The 23,045-nt window shown below is 36.2% G+C and overlaps 1 protein-coding gene across 7 annotated transcripts in view; it reads left to right on the top strand.

Moving 5' to 3' along the window:
* The window catches only part of LRRC7 (leucine rich repeat containing 7), a 563,262-nt gene that overhangs the window by 385,473 nt on the left and 154,744 nt on the right, over positions 1 to 23,045 (top strand). For all 7 annotated transcript variants that reach the window (XR_006817634.1, XR_006817637.1, XM_045998653.1 and 4 more), the window contains one exon: positions 22,386 to 22,460. Coding sequence is in view for 5 of the 7 variants with exons in the window: in XM_045998653.1 (XP_045854609.1) it covers positions 22,386 to 22,460 (75 nt within the window). In the remaining 2 variants the exon portion in view is untranslated. The remainder of the gene's footprint in view (positions 1 to 22,385; positions 22,461 to 23,045) is intronic.

The following is a 23,045-nucleotide window of genomic DNA, read 5'->3' as shown; positions in this document are numbered from 1 at the left end:
TCTTTCTCCCACTATTTCGCTATTTTAATAATGCAATGGCCAACTCTTTATATATGCATGCAAATATCTGCAAAACACAGCTTCTTAGAATTGTTGGATCTTTGGTTATACATGTTTCATTTTAATAGGTACTGCAAATTTTCTCTCTCAAAAGCAGTACTAATTTACAGAAACTTGGAATTCATTAGAGAAATTGAGATATTCTGACTTCCCAGAGGGATCCCTTTTGGTTTGTACTAAGTCACAGCTGATTGCTGTTGAATTTTTTAAAAATATAATTGAATCTACTCTGTATCTTCTACAAAATTCTCTAAGTTTCTGTCTTCCTATTTTTACCCTTTCCTGTTTACTTGCAGCACCATTTTTTTCCCTTTCATTTGTTTTCAGTTTTGTTTCAGTTTTGTCGTTTTAGTGGAACTTGGGGAGAGATGGGAGATAAAACCTATTTTCACATCTGCATCAACTTACTGTTTATTCATTCATCATATATTTACTCTGTATTTATGCAGGCACTGCAGGCACTGAGAATACAAAGATGAATAAAACATAAATTTACCTTTCAGAAATTTTGAAAGTGCAAATGATAGCCCCACAATTAGCAAATAAAAGATAGATGGAGAAATGGATTATAAAATATAACTGAAGAGTGACTCTGGGAGGAAAGACAGGTTCAAGGTGAGGAAAAACTTGAAAGGTAAGTAAGGGCAAGAGGACATCTCATGAAAGTTACAGAAGAGTAGAAGTTAGAAGAGTAGGCTTGGAAAGCTTGAAGTGGTCAAGTATGGCTGCACTACAGATTCTTTTGTAGGATCAAGGGAGGTGAGATTAGAAAAATGAACTGAAGCAACAGCACTGAGCTTTGAATGTCATGCTAAGAATCTGGTATTCAGCTCATAAATGAGAGATAGCCTGAAAATTGTGGAGCAAGAAAGTAATTCATGTCTGCAATTTACAATATTTACAATATTCAAGTCTAAATTTTACAATTTACCTCTGATATGAAGGTTGAATTAATCATTCAGTCAACAATATTTTATCGATAGTCTACTATGTGTCAGAAATTTTTTTTTAAGATTGTATTTATTTATTTGACACAGAGATCACAAGTAGGCAGAGAGGCAGGCAGAGAGAGAGAGGAGGATGCAGGCTCCCCACTGAGCAGAGAGCCTGACATGGGGCTCCATCCCAGGACCCTGGGATCATGACCTGAGCCAGAGGCAGAGGCTTTAACCCACTGAGCCACCCAGGCGCCCCATGTCAGAAATTTTGACAAGACCTAGAACTTCAATAAGAACAGATTAAAAACAATGATACGTGAAAATTATTGTAACAGTTTTGGAAACAGATTATATAACCAGAAGTAAGAAATGAAGACGGAAGAAATGAAGGCAACAAAAGGTTGAGTTTAAGAAAAAAAGAACTGACAGAAAAGGGTTGGAGTGGTTAAGAGGGGAAAAGAATCAAGTACGTTGCCTTTATTTGGGGGATGAGGAGCTAGAGAGAATTCTCCTAAGCAAAAATAAGTCGGTCAGAGAAAGACAAATACTATATGATTTCACTCAAGTGGAATTTAAGAAACAAAACTAATGATCATAGGGGAAAATAAAACAGAAGAGAACCAAGAAACGTATTCTTACCGATAGAGAACAAACTGATGCTTACCAGAGGGGACATTGGTGGGGGCATGGGTGCAATAGGTGATGGGGATTAAGGATGGCATCTGTGCTGAGCACTGAGGGTTGAACCACAATGAGATATATATCGCTTCACACCTGTCAAAATTACTATTATCAAAAAGACAAGAAATAACAAGTTTTGATGAGGATGTGGTTAAAAGGTTAAATTCCACCATTGGTTGGAATGAAAATCGGTGCAGCTGCTATGGAAAACAATATGAAGATTCCTCAAAAAGTTAAAAATTCAGATTACTATATGATCCAGGAATTCCACTTCTAGATATCTATCTCAAGAAAATGAAAAGGCTAATTTGAAAAGATATATGCACCCCTATCTTCACTGCAGTATTATTTACAATAGCCAAGATATGGAAACAGCCTAAGTGTCCAACAGATGAATGGATAAAGAAGATATGGTACACACACACACACACACACACACACACACACACACACACCCTGGAATACTACTCAGCCATAAAAAAAAGCATGCAATCTGGCCATTTGTGACAGCGTGGTTGGACTGTGAAGGAATTACGGTGGGTATAATAAATCCAAAAGAAAAACAAATAATGTGTGATTTTACCAATATGCGGAATCTAAAAAGAAAAACAAAACAAAACCCATACTCACCAACACAGAGAATAAATTTGTGGTTGCCAGAAGGGAGGAGGGTTGAGGGGCAAAATGAGTGATTTTTTTAAAAACAGAGGAGAATTGGGGTGCCTGGGTGGCTCAGTGGGTTAAAGCCTCTGCCTCTGGCTCAGGTCATGATCCCAGGGTCCTGGGATGGAGCCCCACATCAGGCTCTCTGCTCAGCAGGGAGCCTGCTTCCCCCCTCTCTCTGCCTGCCTCTCTGCCTACTTGTGATCTCTGTCTGTCAAATAAATAAATACAATCTTTAAAAAAAAACAACAACAACAACGAGAATGTACAGAATCAGAAGGGAAGAGTGCTATGAAAAATAGCATACAAATTAAAGTCTTGCAAACTTTAAGATATTATGCAATATAATAATAATTATTATTGCTATTATTGTTGTTAGTGGGACAATTGAACCAAACTATTATATCTTACTAGAATTTAAGTCTCACAAAATCAGAGCATTTTTTTTCCCTTGTTTACCAGTATTTTGCAGAACCTAGAGCATTTTCAAACAAGGGATAGGTTTTCAGTAAATCTTTATTTCCTTGTCTGGATGGATTTATTGAATGTGTTAGACATATGTGTTTGTTATAGGATGGATTAAGGATCATGGCTTTTCTGGACAAAGCCTCTTTAGCCCTCTTCAGTAGTCAAAAATCAATGAAGTATTTGAAAGCCAGTTCTTTAACTTTGAAAAAAAAAAAAAACTCCAAATAAAACAAAACATTTCTTCCTTAAATATGTAGTCCAAATAAAGCTACATCAATCAGGTACTACTTTTTAAAACATTAGAACAATTCATTTTACAGAATAGTTACTTTTTTTCATTCCATGAACATATTTTTATATTATGCTAATAAGACAGAAATACAAATTCAAGAAAATATTTATAGTTGATACAGAGAAAATAAAAAGGAGCATGCCTCTGTATAAAGTTTCCAGTGGGCTTGAATGTCATTATTCACATTTAGACACCTCCAGCATCCTCCTAGCATGACCTCTGTGACTGTTGATGGTGACATCTCCTCATATGCCTTATGTGGTGCCAACAGAATAGAGACATCCTAGTGGTGCATGGTCGTACTGTGTGCCCTGGAAGCCTTTTTGTGGAGACAAAAGCAATCACTCTTAATCAGTCAGTGAAAGTTTTTTGAACTCCTCCTGTGTGCCAAGCATTACACTACATTCTGAAGGACTTAATAAGAAGTATGCAACAGGGGCGCCTGGGTGGCTAAGTGGGTTAAAGTCTCTGCCTTCTGCTCAGGTCATGATCCCAGGGTCCTGGGATCAGCCCCGCATCGGGCTCTCTGCTCTGTGGGGAACCTGCTCCCCCCCCCACCACCTCTCTGCCTGCCTCTCTGCCTCCTTGTGATCTCTCCATGTCAAATGAATAAATAAAATCTTAAAATAGAAGTATGCAACATTTTCCTTTCTTCAAGGAAAGTGTAAGCTTGGGGCACTTGAGTGGCTTTGTCAGTTAAGCAACTGACTGTTGATTTTGGTTCAGGTCATAATCTCAGGGTCCTGAGATTGAGCCCTATGTTGTGCTCTGTGCTGAGCGTTGAGCCTGCTTGGGAATTCTTTCTCTCCTTCTGCCCTTCCCTCTGCTCGTGTGCATGCACACATGTGCACAGGCATTTTCTCTTTCTCAAAAAAAAAAAAAGAAAAGAAAAGAAAAGGGAAAAAAAAAAGAAAGGAAAGTAAGCTTCCTGGGAGACAAAGCATAAAAAGTAGTATATGTTAAGTGTCAGATGAGTTATCTAATTAATAAATGTTACTCTGAGCTCTAGCATCCAGGGTTTTGTAAGATCTCTGGTCCAGTTCTCCTTTCTAATATGTTTTCTTAAATCTAAAACTACAAGAAAAATAAAAATTATCCTTCTTGTACCTTTCACTAAGCCAAAATGAACTGCTTGCTCTTCTTACATGCACCTTGCTTTCCTGCCTCTCTGTCCTGGCTTGTACTAATTCTTTCTTCTGGAAAATCCTTGCTTTCCCTCATCTCCATCTCTATATTACAGTTTATAAATCTTACCCTTCCTCGAGGCTCAGCTCAAATACAGCACCTCCTCAAAAATTCTGCAATATTACTGGCTAGAAATTATCTTCCTCTCCTGTAAATTCCTCTTTAAAGGGATCTCCACTACACTCATTGTTTTCTTATGTTATCATCATCCCTGTCTATGTAGGTATGTGATAGCAACACAAAACCTTCCCTTCTCCCACCCTCAGTGCTTGGTGAATATGGCCCCTAAAAAGGATTTCTTTTCAATCGCTCAGGACCCAATGAGGCTAACGTGTGGTTGCAGTGCATCCACTATTGTCTCTTTCTATCCTCTCTGACCCCTGAAACCATTTCACAAGCCTTTTCTTTTTTTTTAATGTCATAGTTACAAAATTTTCATTTTTATTGTGACTAACCATTTGCCCTAACTAGGATGTGAGCTCCTTGAGGGCAGAGAATATGTACATTCATCTTAGTAACCCCTATGTATAAGCAATGTATATTAAAGAAGCACCCTCAAATTACCATCAACACTTAAAAATTTAAAAACTTAAACTTCTAGATCACACTGTTAGAAATTCTGATTCAGTGGGTTTCATGTGAAGCTCAGGAATCTACATTTTTTTTAATATTTTATTTATTTATTTGACAGAGAGAGAGAGAGATCATAAGTAGGCAGAGAGGCAGGCAGAGAGAAAGCAGGAAGCAGGCTCCCCAGGACCCTGGTATCATGACCCAAGCCGAAAGCAGAGGCTCAACTCACTGAGCCACCCAGGCACCCAGGAATCTACATTTTATCAACCTTCTAAATGATTCTTATTCACAATAAATTTGAAAATGGTTAGCAGTTAATAAGTATTTGTTAAATGAATGATGACTTATTTTCTCTCTTAAGCTATAACATCATAAGGGAAAGATTTAATGTTTGTGTTTCTCCTGTCTGTGGCCTAGCTATTTGAACATAGTAGATTCTCAAACTCTGTGGATTGGTGTATGTTAATGGGATTCCTGATTTGGTATAATTTTTAAAAGTTTCCATGAGACACAAGACTTGCTGGGCCTTGAAGAATGAGTTGGATTTAGATAGGTGGAGAGCGAAGAGAGCATCCCAGCCAGAGGATTGAAAAGATCATAGGAATGGATGGAGATGAGGAAACACAAGCATGCTGAGGGTTGGTGATTAGATTATTTTAACAAGAGCAGAGGTTCTTGTGGCAGAGGAATGAAAGATGAGGCTGCCTCCCCACTCTATAAAATAAACCTTTGTTAGCAGAACTCTCATTTTCATTTTAATTTAATAAAAGCAAAAATAAGTGGTTCTGATGTGATTAATGACCAACAAGAGAGATACAGTGCTGACTTGGCAAGCATCCACCTCCATAACACATGTAGAAGTACAAGATTTAATACAGAACTAACCTGCCCAAGCATCTGTTCACAACTCCATATGAAAAAGAAAAAAATAGACTGAAGCATATGTTACAAGTTGAAGTCTGGACAACTTTTTTTTTCATATTATGTTAATTGGAATTCACATTTTTAGCAAAATCTCTTATTGACTTGTTCAAGTGAATTTGAATATTAAATAACCATAATAACGATACAGCAAGATTTTTAAAAAAGCATTCTTGTTCACACATGAAGAAAAGATTAACTTGTTACTAAGTGGATAATAAATTTGCAATTAAAATATATTCCTTTGGTGTTATAACATAGCCAGCATCAACGATGCTTCTAAAATGAACCCACTTGGAAATTAACTCATTCGCCAATTCAGCAAATTGTCATTAGCAGTCTACTACTTGCAAGGGGCTGTACACAAAATGTTAAGAGTAAAGCACCATGCATGTGATACAAATTAAAAGATTCATCCTTACATGGAAGAAGGGTTTATATGGAATCATTTGTTTCAACAAGTTATCATTCATTCCTTCATTCATTGAACAATTCTTTGATGAATGAAGGCAGCTCTATGAGTTTATTTTTTCCTCTGTTATATCCCCTACACTAAGCACAGTGCTTGATATATGTTAAGTGGTCAATAAATACCTTTGGGATGAATACATTTATTGATCACTCTATCAAACTCTCATATACAAAAGTAAAATAAAAACAAAGATCATCCCAGCCCTCCTGGAGTTTATAGTCTAGTACGGAAAACAAATAATCAAGTACACTCACATATATAAAATTCCATCCATGACAAATGTTGAGGAGTCTATAGTGGAACTTGGCCAAAGATTTTCCTGAAGAAGTGATCTTGAATTGAAATCTAGAGGGTGATTAGAAATTAACCAGGCAAAGAGAAGGAAGAAAAACCACTTTAGGCAGAAGAGGGGACAGGAAGGAGCATGGTGAGTGTGTGGTGACGGCAATAGAGTTGGACAAGGAGTCACAAAACTGTGGGTGGAAAGCTGGGTAGGTAAGGTGAAAGTATGTTATGACAACTCTTAAGGAGTTCCAGAATTATAAATAGTAGGTAAGATTATATAGATAGGGAAACATCTTATTTAAAGTTGATACAATATAAATTGTTTTGAATTACAACCTCAAAACTCATTGCTCATTTGTAATATAAAAAAAATTGTCCAATAAGATGTACCAATTTTTTACAGTGACAAGCAAAACAATCAAGCATGTAATTTCAAATTACATAGCCTTGATCTCTGTAGATTGCACCAATAAATATTATAATTTCACTAAATTGCATAGTAGCAATTAGCCCTCAAATGGGGGTTAATAAAAGGAATCAACACAGTACCATAAGAATAATTTGGGTGTACTGATGTAGAACTGTATTGACAGTTTAATATACCCTGGCAAACAGCTCATTCAATTGTTGTATAAAACTAATAAAAAATATATAATTTAATGGTGTAGTTCACATGATAGAATTTGTGCAGGAAAGATTAAGCTGAGACTTTTAAAGAGCTTTAGAGCAAGTGTGAAAACTATTGAAATGTTAAAAATCTGACTAAAGACATAAGTAACTTTATATTCTCACGAGTTCCTAGTGTTTGGTCAGGGAGACTAATATTTCCCTCGGTTCATTTTGCTTTTTCTTTGGCTTTGTTTATGACTTATTTTTACCACAGTATTTATCTTGGGATCCTGTATCTCTCTCCATGAAGCTATATCTATATTTTGTCTGAGATTATAATGTAATACTCTTTAGTTTTCCCTTCCCCACATGCATCTGCTCCTATATCCCATACCATGGTGCTGGAGATGAAGTGAGTGCTTGATAAGTATTTATTAAACCTTCAGAGGAGGCCAGTTAGAATATTTATAAATAAATAGTGTAAGTTTTAATACTAATAATGAGAGATAGAATAAGTTACTAGGCTTAGTTTATTTGTATTATTATTTAGATAATAGGTATTACAGTAACCATGTTTAGGGATAGATGTTGTAAAATATTATATTTTCTTTATCAGTTTATATTGTTTATGTGGAATATGGAAAAAATATAATAAATATCCAGCAACCCTTCTACCATTTATTTTCTGATCTGATTCTTAATTGATATTAAATGCACACTTAGAGAATAAATATCAGAATATATTCTAAAAGTAGAAGATGACATATGCAGGAGTAATAACTAAACACTAATATCTGAAGGACTAATTAAAATATGCATAATTAATAACTCAAATTCTACTTAAAATAACCCATAGAATTCTAATAATGTTTTTAAATATTTATGTTCTCAAAATGTAGTTTAGGGATGCCTGGGTGGCTCAGTTAGTTAAGTATCTGACTCTTGATTCTGACTCAAGTCACTATCTCAGGGTTGTGAGATCAAGCTCCGTGGCAGTCACTGCACTGTGCAAGGAGCCTGGTTGGGATTCTCTCACTATCTCTCAATCTCTCTCTCTCTCTCTCTCTCTCCCTTTGCTACTCCCCAGCCTCCCTCTCTAAGAAAAAAAAGAAAAAGAAAAAGTAGTTTAAAACCCCATGATGTGTAACATGTAGATGTGATTGATGTACCTAACATTACTATGTAGTGAAGTAAAGTAGGATAAATATAAGTGTTTCCACTTCTCTAATGGGAAAATTAAAGCACAGCAAGATTAAAGGTTTCCACCAATAATACTAATTACTCTCGGTCTTCATTTAACAAATATTTATTAAACATCCACTAGGCTAAGTGGTAAGGATACAATGGTTACGACTCAGTTTCAGAACTTTGTAACTGTTATAAACTGAAGACAGAATGGTTTGGGAACCCAAATATGAATGGGTCTTGTCTTCACTCCTTTCTTGTCTGCCTCTAACGCACTACTCTTGCTACAAAACACAATGAAATGGTCTTCCTGTGGAAAGATTTACAGTTTTTAATATAGGTCTTCACTTTGCTCCACTGAACAAATTTAAGACACTGGCATAAAACATAATGATCTTCCTTATCATTTACGGACTTCCAAGCAGTAAAAGATAATGCACACACACTTGACAGTTCAGTTTCTTATTTGCTACAACTCTTACTGTTCATCAGATTAGTAGCAATTTGTTATTTTCTGTTCAAGGAATTGGTCATTCTACAGTTTATGGAGAACGACTTATCATTTGTACCAGATTTTGATTACCGATTTTCACTGAAAACACTCTGAATAGAAGTAGTCTTAGATTCAGAAGGTATTTTGGTTTTGCAGTACATCCTTATGATATTCAAGGGTCATTGGTGGACTATTTTGCAACAGGCACCCTGCTAAGTGTTAGGGATTCAAAGATGCAAGACCACCTCCTTACAGCAGTAAGTGTAGAACTTATAGTAGTAAGTGTGTACTTACAGTAGTGAGTGTAGAACTAAAAGTTTAAAGAAATTTCAGGTTTGGGGTTTGCCAGATAAACTAACATTCACTATATTTAAGTAAAATTCAATAATGATATCATGAAGAACGAAGACAAAAAGAAGTTTTCCAGTATCTACAGAAAATAAGAGTAATGCTGTAATAGATTGTTACATACAGCTTAGCAACTTCATTAAAATCATTTCTCACTGTGGGGCACCTGGGTGGCGCAGTCAGCTAGGCATCCCACTTTTGGTTTTGGCTGAGGTAGTGATCTCAGGGTCATGAGATTGAGCCCCACGTTAGGCTCTGTACTCAGCACAGAGTCTGCTTGAAATTCTCTCTCCCTCTCCCTCTGCCTCCCCCCTACACTCAAATGTACTTTCTCTGCAAAATAAATAAATCTTTTAAAAAATTCTCACTATTGTAAGTTAATTCATATCAGGGGATTGGCCAACAGTGGTAAACAAAATATAGTAATTCAGATTTGTTTTTCATTCAGTGAAATATCTATATTGGAAAGATACTTATCTGATACAAAAGAAATAAAAATAGTTCTAGGTATTTTCAGAGATTAGCCCATAAAAATGTGTAAATTATAGGACATGTTGTAACTAAAATGTATGGATGTATTGTCAACACTTCAAACAATAAGACATAGAGAAAACAGATATAATGTAAAAAATAGGTATAACAATTTACTGTAATTATAATTTGATTTAAGAACACCTATATGTCACCTAAAGATTCTAGAATTTGAAATTGCATTAGCAGTTGCAATTTTTTTTCTGCCTTGAAAATAATTATAACTATAAAATTTCCTTTAGTCAGTTGAGCTCCATTTGTACATTTAATATTATTTTTCTGGTTTGCTATTTGTCCTGTATCATCTGACTTTAACAACTAAGTACTAAGTCTGACTTATGTAGCCATATTTTAGGGACCCAAGCTCCGAAGTAGAGGTCATGATGACTTTCACAAGAGCAGTGTTCAGTGCTACCTCAGAGTGGCTTGAAGGATGAATGGGAGATAAGGGAGCAAAGGCAAATAGAGACCAAACTTTTTCTAAAGTCTCTCTGTTAGGGCACCTGAAGAGGATTCAGTTGGTTAAGCACCCACCTTTAGCTCAGGTCCTGATCCCAGGATCTGAGATCGAGCTCCACTGAATTCCATGTTGAGCTCCCTGTTCAGCAGGGAGCCTGATTCTCCCTTTCCCTGCTGTTCATGCTCTCTCTTGCTATCTCTCTCTCTAATTAAATAAATAAAATCTTAAAAAAAAAAATTAAAGTTGCTCTGTGAAGAAGAGCAACAAGTCGGAAAGTAACTGGAAGAGGCTAGAGAGGCAATGGAAATAGTATTTTTTCTAACGATCAGAGAAACTGAAGCATGTTTGTATGGCCCAGGGAAGACAGAGTCTGATGTGTGTGGGAAAGGGGATAAGTCCATGCTTGGACCCCTGCAAAGCTAAGAAGAAATGGAAGAGATGTGATCTAGAGCTCAAATGGGTAGGAAGGGAATATGCATTTGGAAGGGCCAGAGAACCACAGAGGTGACAACAAAACACATAAACATATTGAGCTAAATCCAAATTGTATCCCCAACTCAATTTCAACTAAGCCAGATCTCAAATGTGCCCCATTATACACAAAGAAGTGTGATGGAGGGAAAGTCTGTGTGACGAACCAGAGAAATCTTAAGCAATTTTCTTTACAATATACTCCTTTGCAAATTTGCCTCAGCATGCATGGGAGAGCCTTGAAGTTTAAGCTTCATTACCTTTGGACCAAATCCTCCTCTGATTGCTTGCTTGTTTGTTTCAGTGAACTATAAGGTAAGCTATGAACTGGGGTTAAAGGAGGATACAACCTTTGACAATATTGAAGAGCTCTGAAATAGTCTCAGGTGAAAAACAATTTCTCAAGGAAAAGTAATATGGTTGTCTGGCAGTATTCCGTCCCCGTTTCAGGTATTTGTCATGAATTTAAAGTGAGACAATCAGCCAGCTTGTGATTTCTTCCAAACAAAGCTCAGTGCAGCAGCAGAAAAGGCAGCAAGTTGGCTTCACCCCAGGTTCAGTTCGGTTGGGTGAATGTGGCAAAGGGAAAGAGGACACATTTGCCAAGTGATATTTGCAAGAAACTATTTATAATGGTGGAGTGTTAATCATGACTCTCAGCTTAGTAAGGAAGGAAAGATAGATGAATGAAGGTAGATGCAGTATATCAGTCATACCAGGAGCTGTTCCAGGGAGTTCTAGGGTACAGACATAAGAGACTGAAAGTTTAGGCTCTGGTGGTCATCAGGGGTATAGTTGCAACTGAGATTTCAGAATTGGTACAGATAATTGTGATGACAGTTTAAGCGGGGTTTTGGGAGTGAGTTACTGAAATGAAGTAGAGGAAGAGATTGGTTCTGCGTATGGATTGGTGATGTTGTTCAATTCAGATGGAATGTGTAAAGCATTAGCATATTATTTTGGAAAGAGTTGGAGATACAAAGGTAAACAAGATTCAGTCCCTGCGTCAAAGAGCTCACAGTAAAATATAGAACGTGCTCTAGAAGGAATCCCTACACGGAAGGAAGGATGCCTAACCCAATCAATGATCAGATCAGCTGACTTAGAGAACAACATTTGCCAAGACCTGATTGCAAGATAAAGCATGTTACCTTTAGGAACTGCAGGGTTAGGTTTTCCTTGAGGCTCAAGTTTGAGTGAGGGTGTAAGGAAACAAAAGGGTCTGATGAGAGTTGTTTTGTATCATATGGTAAAGGCATCTGGAATTTGTATCCCTTGGATAGCGGGAAAACTTTGTTTCAAACAAGAGTGGACATAGTGCCTGCAGTGTAGAGACAGGGTGGAGGAAGGAAGGGGATGCGGTTTTTTGGAGAAGGCTAGAAAGAAGACCGGTTTGAATTATGAGATAAGTGTGTATGTGTTACACAATTTTCCCTCTCAAATTTAGAGTCAGACAAGATCATCAAACCTTATAATCTCTGTGCGGGAGCGGATAGTACATTAAAACGGAAATCATGTGATCAGAATCACTTTCCTTACCTAATTGTTAATGTGTTATGGGGTTCACCCCAGGAAATATGCAACACCAGAATGTAATCTCTGTGAGGGGTTGTTTTGTTCACTGCTGTTTCTCCAGTGCCTGGTACAAAATAGATACTTAATAAATACTGATGGAATACATGTGTTGAATGAATTAAAAAGTCTCTCTTGAGCATCTGATCTCTTCCTTTGGCACTTTCATCTTAAAGCTGCCTTGCCCAAGTAGCACCATGCTACATATGAAGCACTTAGCGCTTTTCTCTGGGATACACCTTTTGATCTTCATTCATCATCTAACAAACCTTCAAGATGAGGCTCTTGCCTTCCTTGTATATATTAGTCATAAAATTTGGGGCACAGTGATTTGCTTCTTTATGCCTAAATCCCCTTGTCTGTAAGGTAGGGATAATAGCTAATATTCATTGAGCATTGAACACAAGCACTTAAAACCTGTCAATGTTCTAGGCATTTAAATACTTTAATACAGTTAATCCTCATTAATGAGCCACTGTCATTCACCTATTACAGACAAGGAACCCAAGCTATGATTTCACAGCACATAGTCAACAAAACCCTGAGCTGAACTCCTGAAACCATGCTCTTAATCACCCTGCTTACTACTTGTCCAATAATCATGCCTACTTCATTGGATAGGTGTCAAGATTCAATAAGAATAATTAGTAAAGGCACCTTGGAAAGTGCTTTATTATAGTAAGTGACCAAAAGAGGTTAGCTTTTGTTGTTGTTATTGTTTTGTTCTTATTAATTTTATCTTCTAAGGGAGCTATTTGGTCATCTGTTAGAAGAGTCACTCTCTCCTTCAGGAAATTAGAGTATTTCATTTTAGATCTAATTTGAGAGAAAAAATCACTCCTTTTATGATGCTGACTTACATCTACCTTCCTGCAACTTTCCTCACTGATTCTAATTCTGAACTGGGGATAAAGATAGGAGAAATTCAGCTCCTCTCTGTACAACACCCCTCAGATACTCAGACAGGCATCTTTTATGCCTACATCTTCTGTTCTCCAGTCTAAACAGTTTGTATTATTTCTGCCATTTCTCCTGTGGCTTATTCTGAATACGCTCTGCTTTGTTGAAGACACCTTTACACTTGGACACCTAGAGGGGAACAGAACGCTGTAGTCCTTCTGTGGGCTAATGGTTTTATATGGAGCAGGATACCGACAGAAACGATCTTGGAACAGCCGTCCACATTCTGAGTCATATTCCCAGAGATCATTGTAGTGTCTTTGCATGGGGCAGGTAGTATTTCTTGACTAAATGAATGTACTTATGAAGAAATGAATTAGTCAACACTGAGCTTACTCTTGACTTAAATCCACAATTTTCTTCACATTACTTCTGCTTCTAATTTATATGTGTATAATTGGTTTGGGAGACATATGGCAGGATTTTATATTTGTCCCTATTAAACTTTACGTGATTAGAGCTATCCAGTGCTCTAACATTTTCAGATCATTTTGAACACTAATTCAATCATTTCATATATTGTCTCTCCCTCTCAACATCATGTCATCTGTAGATTTTCTTCCTATGTGCCATCAATATACTCATCTGAGTATTTAAATGGAATATATTACATTCATATTCATATTAAAATATTCATTAAACTTTATGGCTGAAAGTGTTTCAATTAATTATAAATTAATCACATTTTCTCAGCAGTGCATCTTATTATTAATTGTTAAGAATACCTGTTTATTTATTCATTTGATTATTCTTAGAATATAAATATATTTTCTTAAATGTTAACTAATTGCAGTAATTAAATTAAAAATAAAGCTTTAAAACATGAACATTTTAGTGGGAATGACATCTGAAATAAAATTGGGAAACATAAACTAACATAAAGTGGAAATAAGCTTTGACCCTATGGAGCTAAACTTTTCATCTCCAAAGAAATTAACTGAAGAAGTTAAACGGTCTCAAGGCATGTAGGACAGAACAATTGAGAGAATGAACAAGCAGGCTCATCATTAGAGCAGAACAATTTTAATCATCCAATTTTGTGTATCAGAAAGGGTTTCAACTGTGCACTATGAAATGCATGAATGGAAATTTTCCCAGTTATGAGAGCTAAAGGGCTGTAGTACACCAAGCGTATTATTAAATAAAAAATTTAAAGAGAAATGGGAGAAAGTTTCTCAAAATGTCATCTTGGTTCCTTGGCAACTTGCAAACTCTAAAGATTATCAAAGAGGGCAAACATAAAAAAATAATAATTTTAAGCAATGATCTGAAAACTAAGAAAAAATGTAGTAACTGAAATATCTCAATGAAGTATGATAATTACATCACTATGGTTAGAGAATATAATTTTTCAGATTTGCATTTGGTATTTTACATTGGTTGATTTGAGAAAAAGCCTTTTATTTATCTGCATTTTGAAACAGATTCTATCCTACGGCCTTCGAGTTCTGCACAGTGTCTGGCATAACAAGTTATTATAATATCACCAGATCATCTTATCAACATTAAGACACTTAAAAATTTAAAGTTTTTTTTAAATTTAAATTTAAATTTTTTAAATTTGTTTTGAAGTAGGCTCCACACGGAGTGTGGAGCCCAATGTGGGGCTTGAACTCATGACCCTAAGAGCAAGATCTGAGTTGAGATCAAGAGTCAGATGCCCAACCAACCCAGCCACCCAGGGACCCCCTAAAGTCTTTTTTCTAAAATTTAAAATTTTAAGGTTTCTTAATTTAATTTTGACAAAATTAGATAAGTGTCAAATGTTATACTTTTCAGTTAATATTTCTCTTAACCTCTCAGAAGAAAAAAATTCATAGATGTTTAAATACAGTCGAACTATTATGCAAATTAGTGGAATAAAAGTAACACATGCAACAGCCTAAAATTGTGTATACATGACAGGAGTTATTGCAATTTGTTGCAGTCATGCGAAACATATGTTCCATTTATGTTAATACTGATATAATCATTTCCTTAACACATTTTAACTAATCAAATTAAGGTCATTTCAAAAAGATTTCTAAAGTGGTTTAGGTGGGTATAAATGTAGAAGACTAAAATGTTCTCTAATCTTTTTTATTATTTAAATATGATGCCTGTATGCTATAGAAAATTTGGAAATTATAGAAAAAATGTGAAGAAAGAAAATGTAGTTATTCATAAGCCCACCATGGATATTTTTTAAATTAACATTTTTATATAGTCTCTTCTGATATTTTTCTAGCTTTAAAAATAGTGAAAACATATAAAGATATACCTGCTAAATGAAATAAGTTGATCAGAGAAAGATAATTTCCATAGGATCTCATTGATATGTGGATTTTAAGAAACAAAACAGAGGATCATAGAGGAAGAGAGGAAAAAAAATTTTTAAGGATATTTTTGTAAAATATACAAATATTTCTATAAAATATACCATTTATAAGTATTTATATTTTAAAATGCATATTTTATAAAGATATAAAATATAAAATTTTAAAGAAATATATCAAATTCCTACTAAACAAAATGAACACATTAACTACTTTTTATATTTGAGTTTAATCTTTTTTTGAAATAAATAAAACACTGTAGATCAAATGGAAGTCTTTTATGCTGTCTGTCCTAATCTTGTTCCCATCACAGCACAATCACAACTTTGAATTTGATGTGCTTCTAATCCATATATTCCTATTTTAACTGCATGTATATACACACACATATATATACATATCACTATTTTGTAATTTATAGAAATCAGTTTGTGCTATATGAATTTTATACCTATTTTTATTCAATATGTCTGCAAGATTTATCCATCAGCATATTTAAAAATATAGATTATTCACTTTTATTGTTGTGTTCTATACCAGCATGTGATTTTGTCATAATTTGCTTATCTGTTCCCTTAGGCTATTGTTTACTTAGAATGTGCCCAACTTCTTGCAGTGAAATTTTTCTACCATAATATTTTTCTATATTTCAGAGTATCTCAATAAGGATAGTTGCCTGAAAGCAAATATGAATATTTTTGATACATAAGAAACATATTTGAAAATGTTTTCCTTAGAAGAATATGCTAATCTGTAATCCTCAAAGCACTTTATATGAGTGCCCAGCTCACATACTTTCACCAGCTTTGAATACCCGAAGCCATTCTTGAGTAAATTCATTCATTTTTAATGGAAACAATTGACATTGCTATGAAATTAATTACAGATGGTCCCTGACTTACAAAGTTTCAACATACAATTTTCAACTTCATAACAGTAAAAAATGGTACACATTTAGTAGAAATTGGACTTGAGATATTAAATTTTGGTCATACCACTAGCAATATACAGGGGGATGATCTCTTCCCATGCTGGGCAATGACAGAGACCCACAGCACCCAACCACTGCGGGGATGACCAGGGTAAACAACCTGATACATTTACAGCCATTCTGTGTCTTGCTTTCAATATGGTATTCAATAGAGACATTTAGTACTTTATTATAAAATAGGTTTTGTATTAGATGGCTTTGCCCAACTATAGGCTAATGTAAGTGTTCTGAGCATGTTTAAGGTAGGCTAGGCTAAGCTATGAATCTCAATAGATTAGGTGCTTTAAATGCATATTTTCAAATTATGATGGGTTTATAAGGATGTAGCCCCATTATAAATCAAGGAAGATCTGTAGTATGAAAAAAGACAATTTATGTATAAGGTTGGGTGGTGTAAGTCATTTAGTTTAGTTCAAAGATCCACTTAAGATTGTTTATTGATCGTGAAATGCCATTTCATCATCTTCACGTTATGGATTTTGTTTCAGCAAGGTCATGTATTGATCTAATAAATTTATTTTCTCTCTGCTATTATTGGGAACTGACTGAAATTTCTTCTGTGGCACATTTTATTATAACATCCAGTAATAAAAATATTATCTTTTTTTTTTTAATCTAGCATATGCTTTACTTTCTTTATTGGGCATCTGTGATCACCAGCATTCTTCGTTATTTCAGAATTTCAGTTTTAAGCTGTAACATGATGTCATCTTTGGAGCCAGAAGACCTGAGGAACTATCCCAGCTGCAGTTATGCAACCCTCATAAAATCATTCTCATTTCCCCCAGGAAATTATTATCAGATTCTTCACCCATAAAGTAGGACTATTATTATCTTATGGTGTTATTAAATAAATTAAATGAGAACCTTTGAATTAAAGTAGATAAAGCATTAGTTATCCCTTTCAAGTAGCCATAGATGTCTAGGATTCCCAGGAGAACCCACTGTGAGAGCTATTTTACAGGTATAATTGGTCAGTTTATCTGCCACCTTCTCTGACACAGCCAAGGGAGCACATTATACAGTGCATGAGAGCCTACCCACATTTTGAGAGACCACACAAGGCCTTTTGTTTCCACAGCATCCTCCCATGCGCACACACCAACATTTCATACTGCCCAGAGTTCTGGCTTCAAGTCTGGCATTGTCTGGAACCACTCCAGAAATCTTGAAATCTTAAACTCTTAAATTCTGCTCTCAGAATTTTTCACACTCCTAGTTCTCTCAATCCCTCCTTCTACTACACTCCTCGCTGACCTCATGCAAACTGGAAATCTCTTGCTTCTTCTGTTTTTTCCTAGACTGTCAGTCCCTCACCTGGTCCCCAAAAAACTTAAAATAATTACCATTGATAGAGCTCTTTTGATTGCCCTTAACTTGCACTTTGAGTCCCCTCAAGCTATACTAGTATGCACCATTCTCCCCAAGTACTCTAGATATACAAAATTCTTGACCGCTCCTGCTCAACAGATTACCTTCCTCTCTACTTCATCAAGAAACATTGAGACTTTCAGACATGCCCTCTCTCTACTTCTCTTCCCCGCATCAAGCTCACCTACAATGATCCTTAACATCTTCCCTCGAGTCTCAGTGAAAGAGGTGTCCTACTTCTTTTCAAGGCCTGCTTCTTTTCCTGCTTCAATTTCATCTTATTTGTCACCTCTTAGAATTTACTCCTTTAATTTTATAGCGTTTTATCTGTCTTTCATCTGGCCCTCTTTGCTAGTGTCTTCTTATCAGCTTGACTTCCTTGATTTCATCCTAGTCCCTCGATTTCTATCACTAAGGTTATCAGTATATTACTGTTTCCAAAACTGAGTGGGCATCTTCGGTCTCTTATTTCGTTGGACACCTCTGCTGTAAACGATGCTCTTATACACTTCCTTATTCTTAATACAACACTATTCATTGGACTTTAGTAACCCCTTACTCTCCTGGACTCTATTCCTTCTTGCCTTCTGAGTTTGCTCTTCCTGTTTTTAGCTCTCAAACGTTAGTGTTCCCCTAGGGTTCCTCCCTCAGCACGTCTGATTCCTTCCCATTCCCCCACAGGGAACTTGTCCTCATGTGTTTCGACTCCCAAAAGATACCCAAGTTGTAGCCTCAGCTGGGACCTATTCCCTAAGCTTCAGATTTTAAGAGTTAACCAATTCCTGGACATCTCCCCCAGTGTCTCATAGGGACCTAAAGCTAAATCATGATCAAAACTGAATTCAGTCTCTCCCATATATCGGTTTCTATCTCAATATCTTGCATCTCCATTGGCAGCACCACAGGTGCTGGGAAACTAGGGGACACTCTCACCCCTATATCAAAGCACCAAGTCCTACTGTTTTCATCCTCTAAATGTTTCCTTAATCCAACTTCTTCTCTTTATTACTCATTATCTCTCTCATTACTAGCCCCGTTAAGTTTCCCAGTTTTTTTTCCTTTTCTTTTTCCCACCGGGACAGATATACATAAAACACCAATCTGCCACAATCACTTCCTATTAAAGATAGCATAGTGATGTTCTTTCACCTGTAAAATTAAGTTCTAGCTCCTTAACAAAACAGAAGGACTTCATAGACCCCACCCTCTTTTGTGAGCCTCATTTTCTGCTATTCATTCTATTCCAAACTTAACACTCAGTAAAACAAACTGTCTGTTGCCATTCATTCATCATGCCTTTCTCACCTCTGCTAAAATGTGCTTCCTGTCCTCTCCTCGCTACTGACCAACTTCTTCTCATGAATATGCATGTGGCTCCATGAATACTTATGTGGCTTCCTCATTACTAGAGTATGTAGGTCCCCCTTTCTTTGTATTTCCATAATAAGGTGTATTTACTTTTTCTGTGTTTGCCTTAGAAGTAGAACATGAGTTTCTTGAGGGCAGAGGGCATTATGACTCTAGTGTTCTGCCTGGAACTGAGGAGATATTTAATAAGTGTTTACTGAATAAAGGGATAACTAAATTATTAAAGTACTTTGTATCCATTCTTGTCATTCTTTTTTTTTATATGAGGTCACTGTGTAGCATGGACAGTAATATTCACCAAATATTCCATGAATTTCTCTTATACTTCACAGCCCTTCTTGAACATAGGCTGCAGCCTTATAAACAGTTCTAGACATGGGACTATAAGCAGAGGTGATATGGGTCACTTCCAGTCTGAGATCTTTAAGAGCAGTGGCTGGTTTTCTATACTCTCTTCTCTGCTTTGACTCTTCTGGAAGTCTTGAGATGGTGGCAACACAACGCTCTGGGGGCAGAAATCCAGGACAATGGACATGTAATGGGAGTGGGAAGTAAGCCATGTGGCGTCAAGCCATTGAGATTTCAGGATTAATTTGTTACCACAGCACAACTGAGGTTATCTTAAATAATGCTCATTGTTCGACATTTATAAATTAATGTCCATCTTATTACAAGCATAAGGTTGTATTGAAGTTACCAGTATGAAACTCTTTTTCTAAATTCTGCATGATATGTAGGCTTAGGGAAATCTGCACCATGTGACTGATATTTCCCAACTAGCCTGACTATTCCTAGCCAGCCCTCTGCCTCAAAGCCTCTGCACATCAGAGTGTGCTTCGCACTTGATTTGTTTTCCATTCTTGCCCAGCTTAACATACAGGTAGAGTAGTTCATCTAAGTAAAAGAATATTTTCCTGCACAAAAAAATCTCCCACACTTATTCACACATGCCTCTGAGTCTATAGCTGAATGCCATGCTCTAAATTTAGATTTTGATCCTTGGGTTTTTTTTCTGTTTATTGAGAGATTTTTTTTTTAACTTTTTAAAATTTAAATTCAGTTAATTACCATATGATGTATTATTTGTTTCAGGGGTACAGGTCTGATTCATCAGTCTTATATAATACCCAGTGTTCATTACAATACTTATCTTCCCTTATGTCCATCACCCAGATACCCAATCCCTCCAGCCCCCCCCCAAACAACCCTCAGTTTGTTTCCTATGATTAAGAGTCTCTTATGGGGGGGTGCCTGGGTGGCTCAGTGGGATAAAGCCTCTGCCTTCGGCTCAGGTCATGGCCCCCATCAGGCTCTCTGCTCAGCAGGAAGCCTGCTTCCTCCTCTCTCTCTGTCTGCCTCTCTGCCTACTTGAGATCTCTGTCTGTCAAATAAATAAATAAAATCTTAAAAAAAAATAAAAAGAGTCTCTTATGGTTTGTCTCCCTCTCTGGTTTCATCTTGTTTCATTTTTTCCTCTCTTCCCCTATGATCCTGTACCTTGTTTCTTAAACTCCACATATCAGTGAGATCATATGAAAATTGTCTTTCTCTGATTAACTTATTTTGCTTAGCATAACACCATCTAGTTCCATCCGCATCATTGTAAATGGCAAGATCTCCATTTTTTGATGTCTGTGTAATATTCAATTGTATACATATACACCACACCTTCCTTATCCTTTCATCCTTGTTATAGTTGAAATTTCTCCAAAGAATAGTAACATATTCCATTGCAGTTGCCGTCTAAGGGCATCAGAGACCCTCTCCAAAGAAGTCCTTGCAGTCTCTGAAACCTTCCTAAGGTGTCAAAGATGTGTGCATATAACTTCTGCTAACCGACAATTACCAATATTATCATCATAACATAGGAACAATTCCATTCTTTTCCACTATTATCCTATAAAATACACTGGTTTTCCTAACTAGGTCTCAAATATTATTGAACTATGCTTGTATCTTTTTTCAGTGATAATTCCTTTTTTCAGTTGAAAGAGACAAAACATCTGACTTTAGGTGTGGCTTAATTTCAGCCTAATACGTTATCAGGATCCATCTTTTAACTCAAATAGGCTCTTCCCTGCTTTTCATGCCCAAAGCTCCCAGGGCTGTACCCTTCCAGTTTCTAATCCAGCAGAAAAGAACAAGAGTCTCTGCCCCTGAAGTCTCAGTGAAAGAAACTTTGATTCTCATCTGCTCTGAATGGATCCTGTTCCCATCCTTGAGCCAACCCCTGCGGCCAAGTGAATACAATGCACTAATTAGCTCGGGCATTCTCACTTCCCTGAAGTGACAAAAAGGAATGAACTTCAAGGAACACAGGTGGCCTGAAGGAGCCTAATGGAAAAATTTGGGGAGAGAAATCAGAAAAAGTTCATCACAAATCAATAGGTGATGCTGGTAGCGATGGCTTCCTTTATCCTCTCTCTAGATTTTGCTGGAATTTAGAGACAATTCCAATCTAGGGACTTAGAATTTTTCATTATGCCCTGTGTGTTATACCTAGATCATATTCTCTCTCTCCTTTCTTTGAACTTCTCTACATTATTCTTTTCTCCCATATGCTACCTTCTGTTTCAGTTATTTATAAGTATTTGTCTCCTTGCTTATATCATCAGCTACCTCAAGGCAGGAACCAGACTTGAAAATTCAAAAGCTTATATTCTGGTGAAGACAAATACACTGAGTAATTAGGGTGTAATAAATGCTCTAAAGGATGATGACAAGGTATTAAGAGAGATTAATCAATTTTTTAAAAAATTTTTTATCCATTATTTTTATTAACATATAATGTACTATTTGCCCCAGAGGTACAGGTCTGTGAATCATCAGGCCTACAAACTTCACTGCACTCACCATAGAACATACCCTCCCCAGTGCCCTTAACCCAACCACTTTCCCCAAACCCTGGCTCCCCCTAGCAACCCTCTTTGTTTCCTGAGATTAAGAGTCTCTTATGGTTGTCTCCCTCCATCCAGATCGTTGGTCTGATTGCTTCCAGATCAGCTCTAGGTTGGCTACCTCAGGGACTACCAGTTTTGATGGAGGTTTGTTAAATTTAGGACTGCTTTGAGGATTAATATTAGATTTCCAAAAAAAGTTTCCAGATTCAAGAAATTACACTTATATTGTGCTAAGAAAAGACTAATTTTGTTCTCTTTCTCCCTTTCTCCTAGCCTGAAGTTCTGGATCAAATACAAAATTTAAGAGAGCTGTGGATGGATAATAATGCATTACAAGTGCTACCTGGGGTATGTAAGTTTTTATTATAACATGTTGTGTAGAATCTATGTTATATATTAGTTGTAATTAATAATAATCTTCATTTATAAATCTCAGTGTTTGCCTTTCAATGTAAAACATTTATTTGGTCACCAAGTGTTTTTCATTAGTTGGTGTTTTTTTGTTTTTTTTTCCCCCACATACCTTCTGTGAATGATGTAGGTATATATAATGTATGAAAGATTTTTCTTGTTCTCGCAGGATTACATTTTTCATCTCTCTGCATACTGAGTTTTAAAAGCTGAGAAATTTATATTGCTATATATGGACAAAGAAAATGCTACCTATAAAATCCAAGTCTTGTTTTTACAGAATCAAGCATAGTCCTATAGGTAACTAGATAATTGTTTCTGCTCATATTGTTAGAGCTCTTCCACAAAATAAAAATCTTTCTTTCAGTTTGGGTGATTTCCAATAGAATACATTTAAATTTTTGAAAATGGTATATGACAAATTACAAAGAGTTAAACATAGACAGTTAAACTAGAGTCCATTTTTTTTTCAGCTAATAGACAGTCCAGTAATATCTCCCAAGTAGGTTTACCAGTCAACTC

Source organism: Meles meles, chromosome 1 (genome assembly GCF_922984935.1).
Source record: "Meles meles chromosome 1, mMelMel3.1 paternal haplotype, whole genome shotgun sequence".
Taxonomy (NCBI): domain Eukaryota; kingdom Metazoa; phylum Chordata; class Mammalia; order Carnivora; family Mustelidae; genus Meles; species Meles meles.
This window is presented reverse-complemented; position numbering and strand designations above follow the sequence as displayed.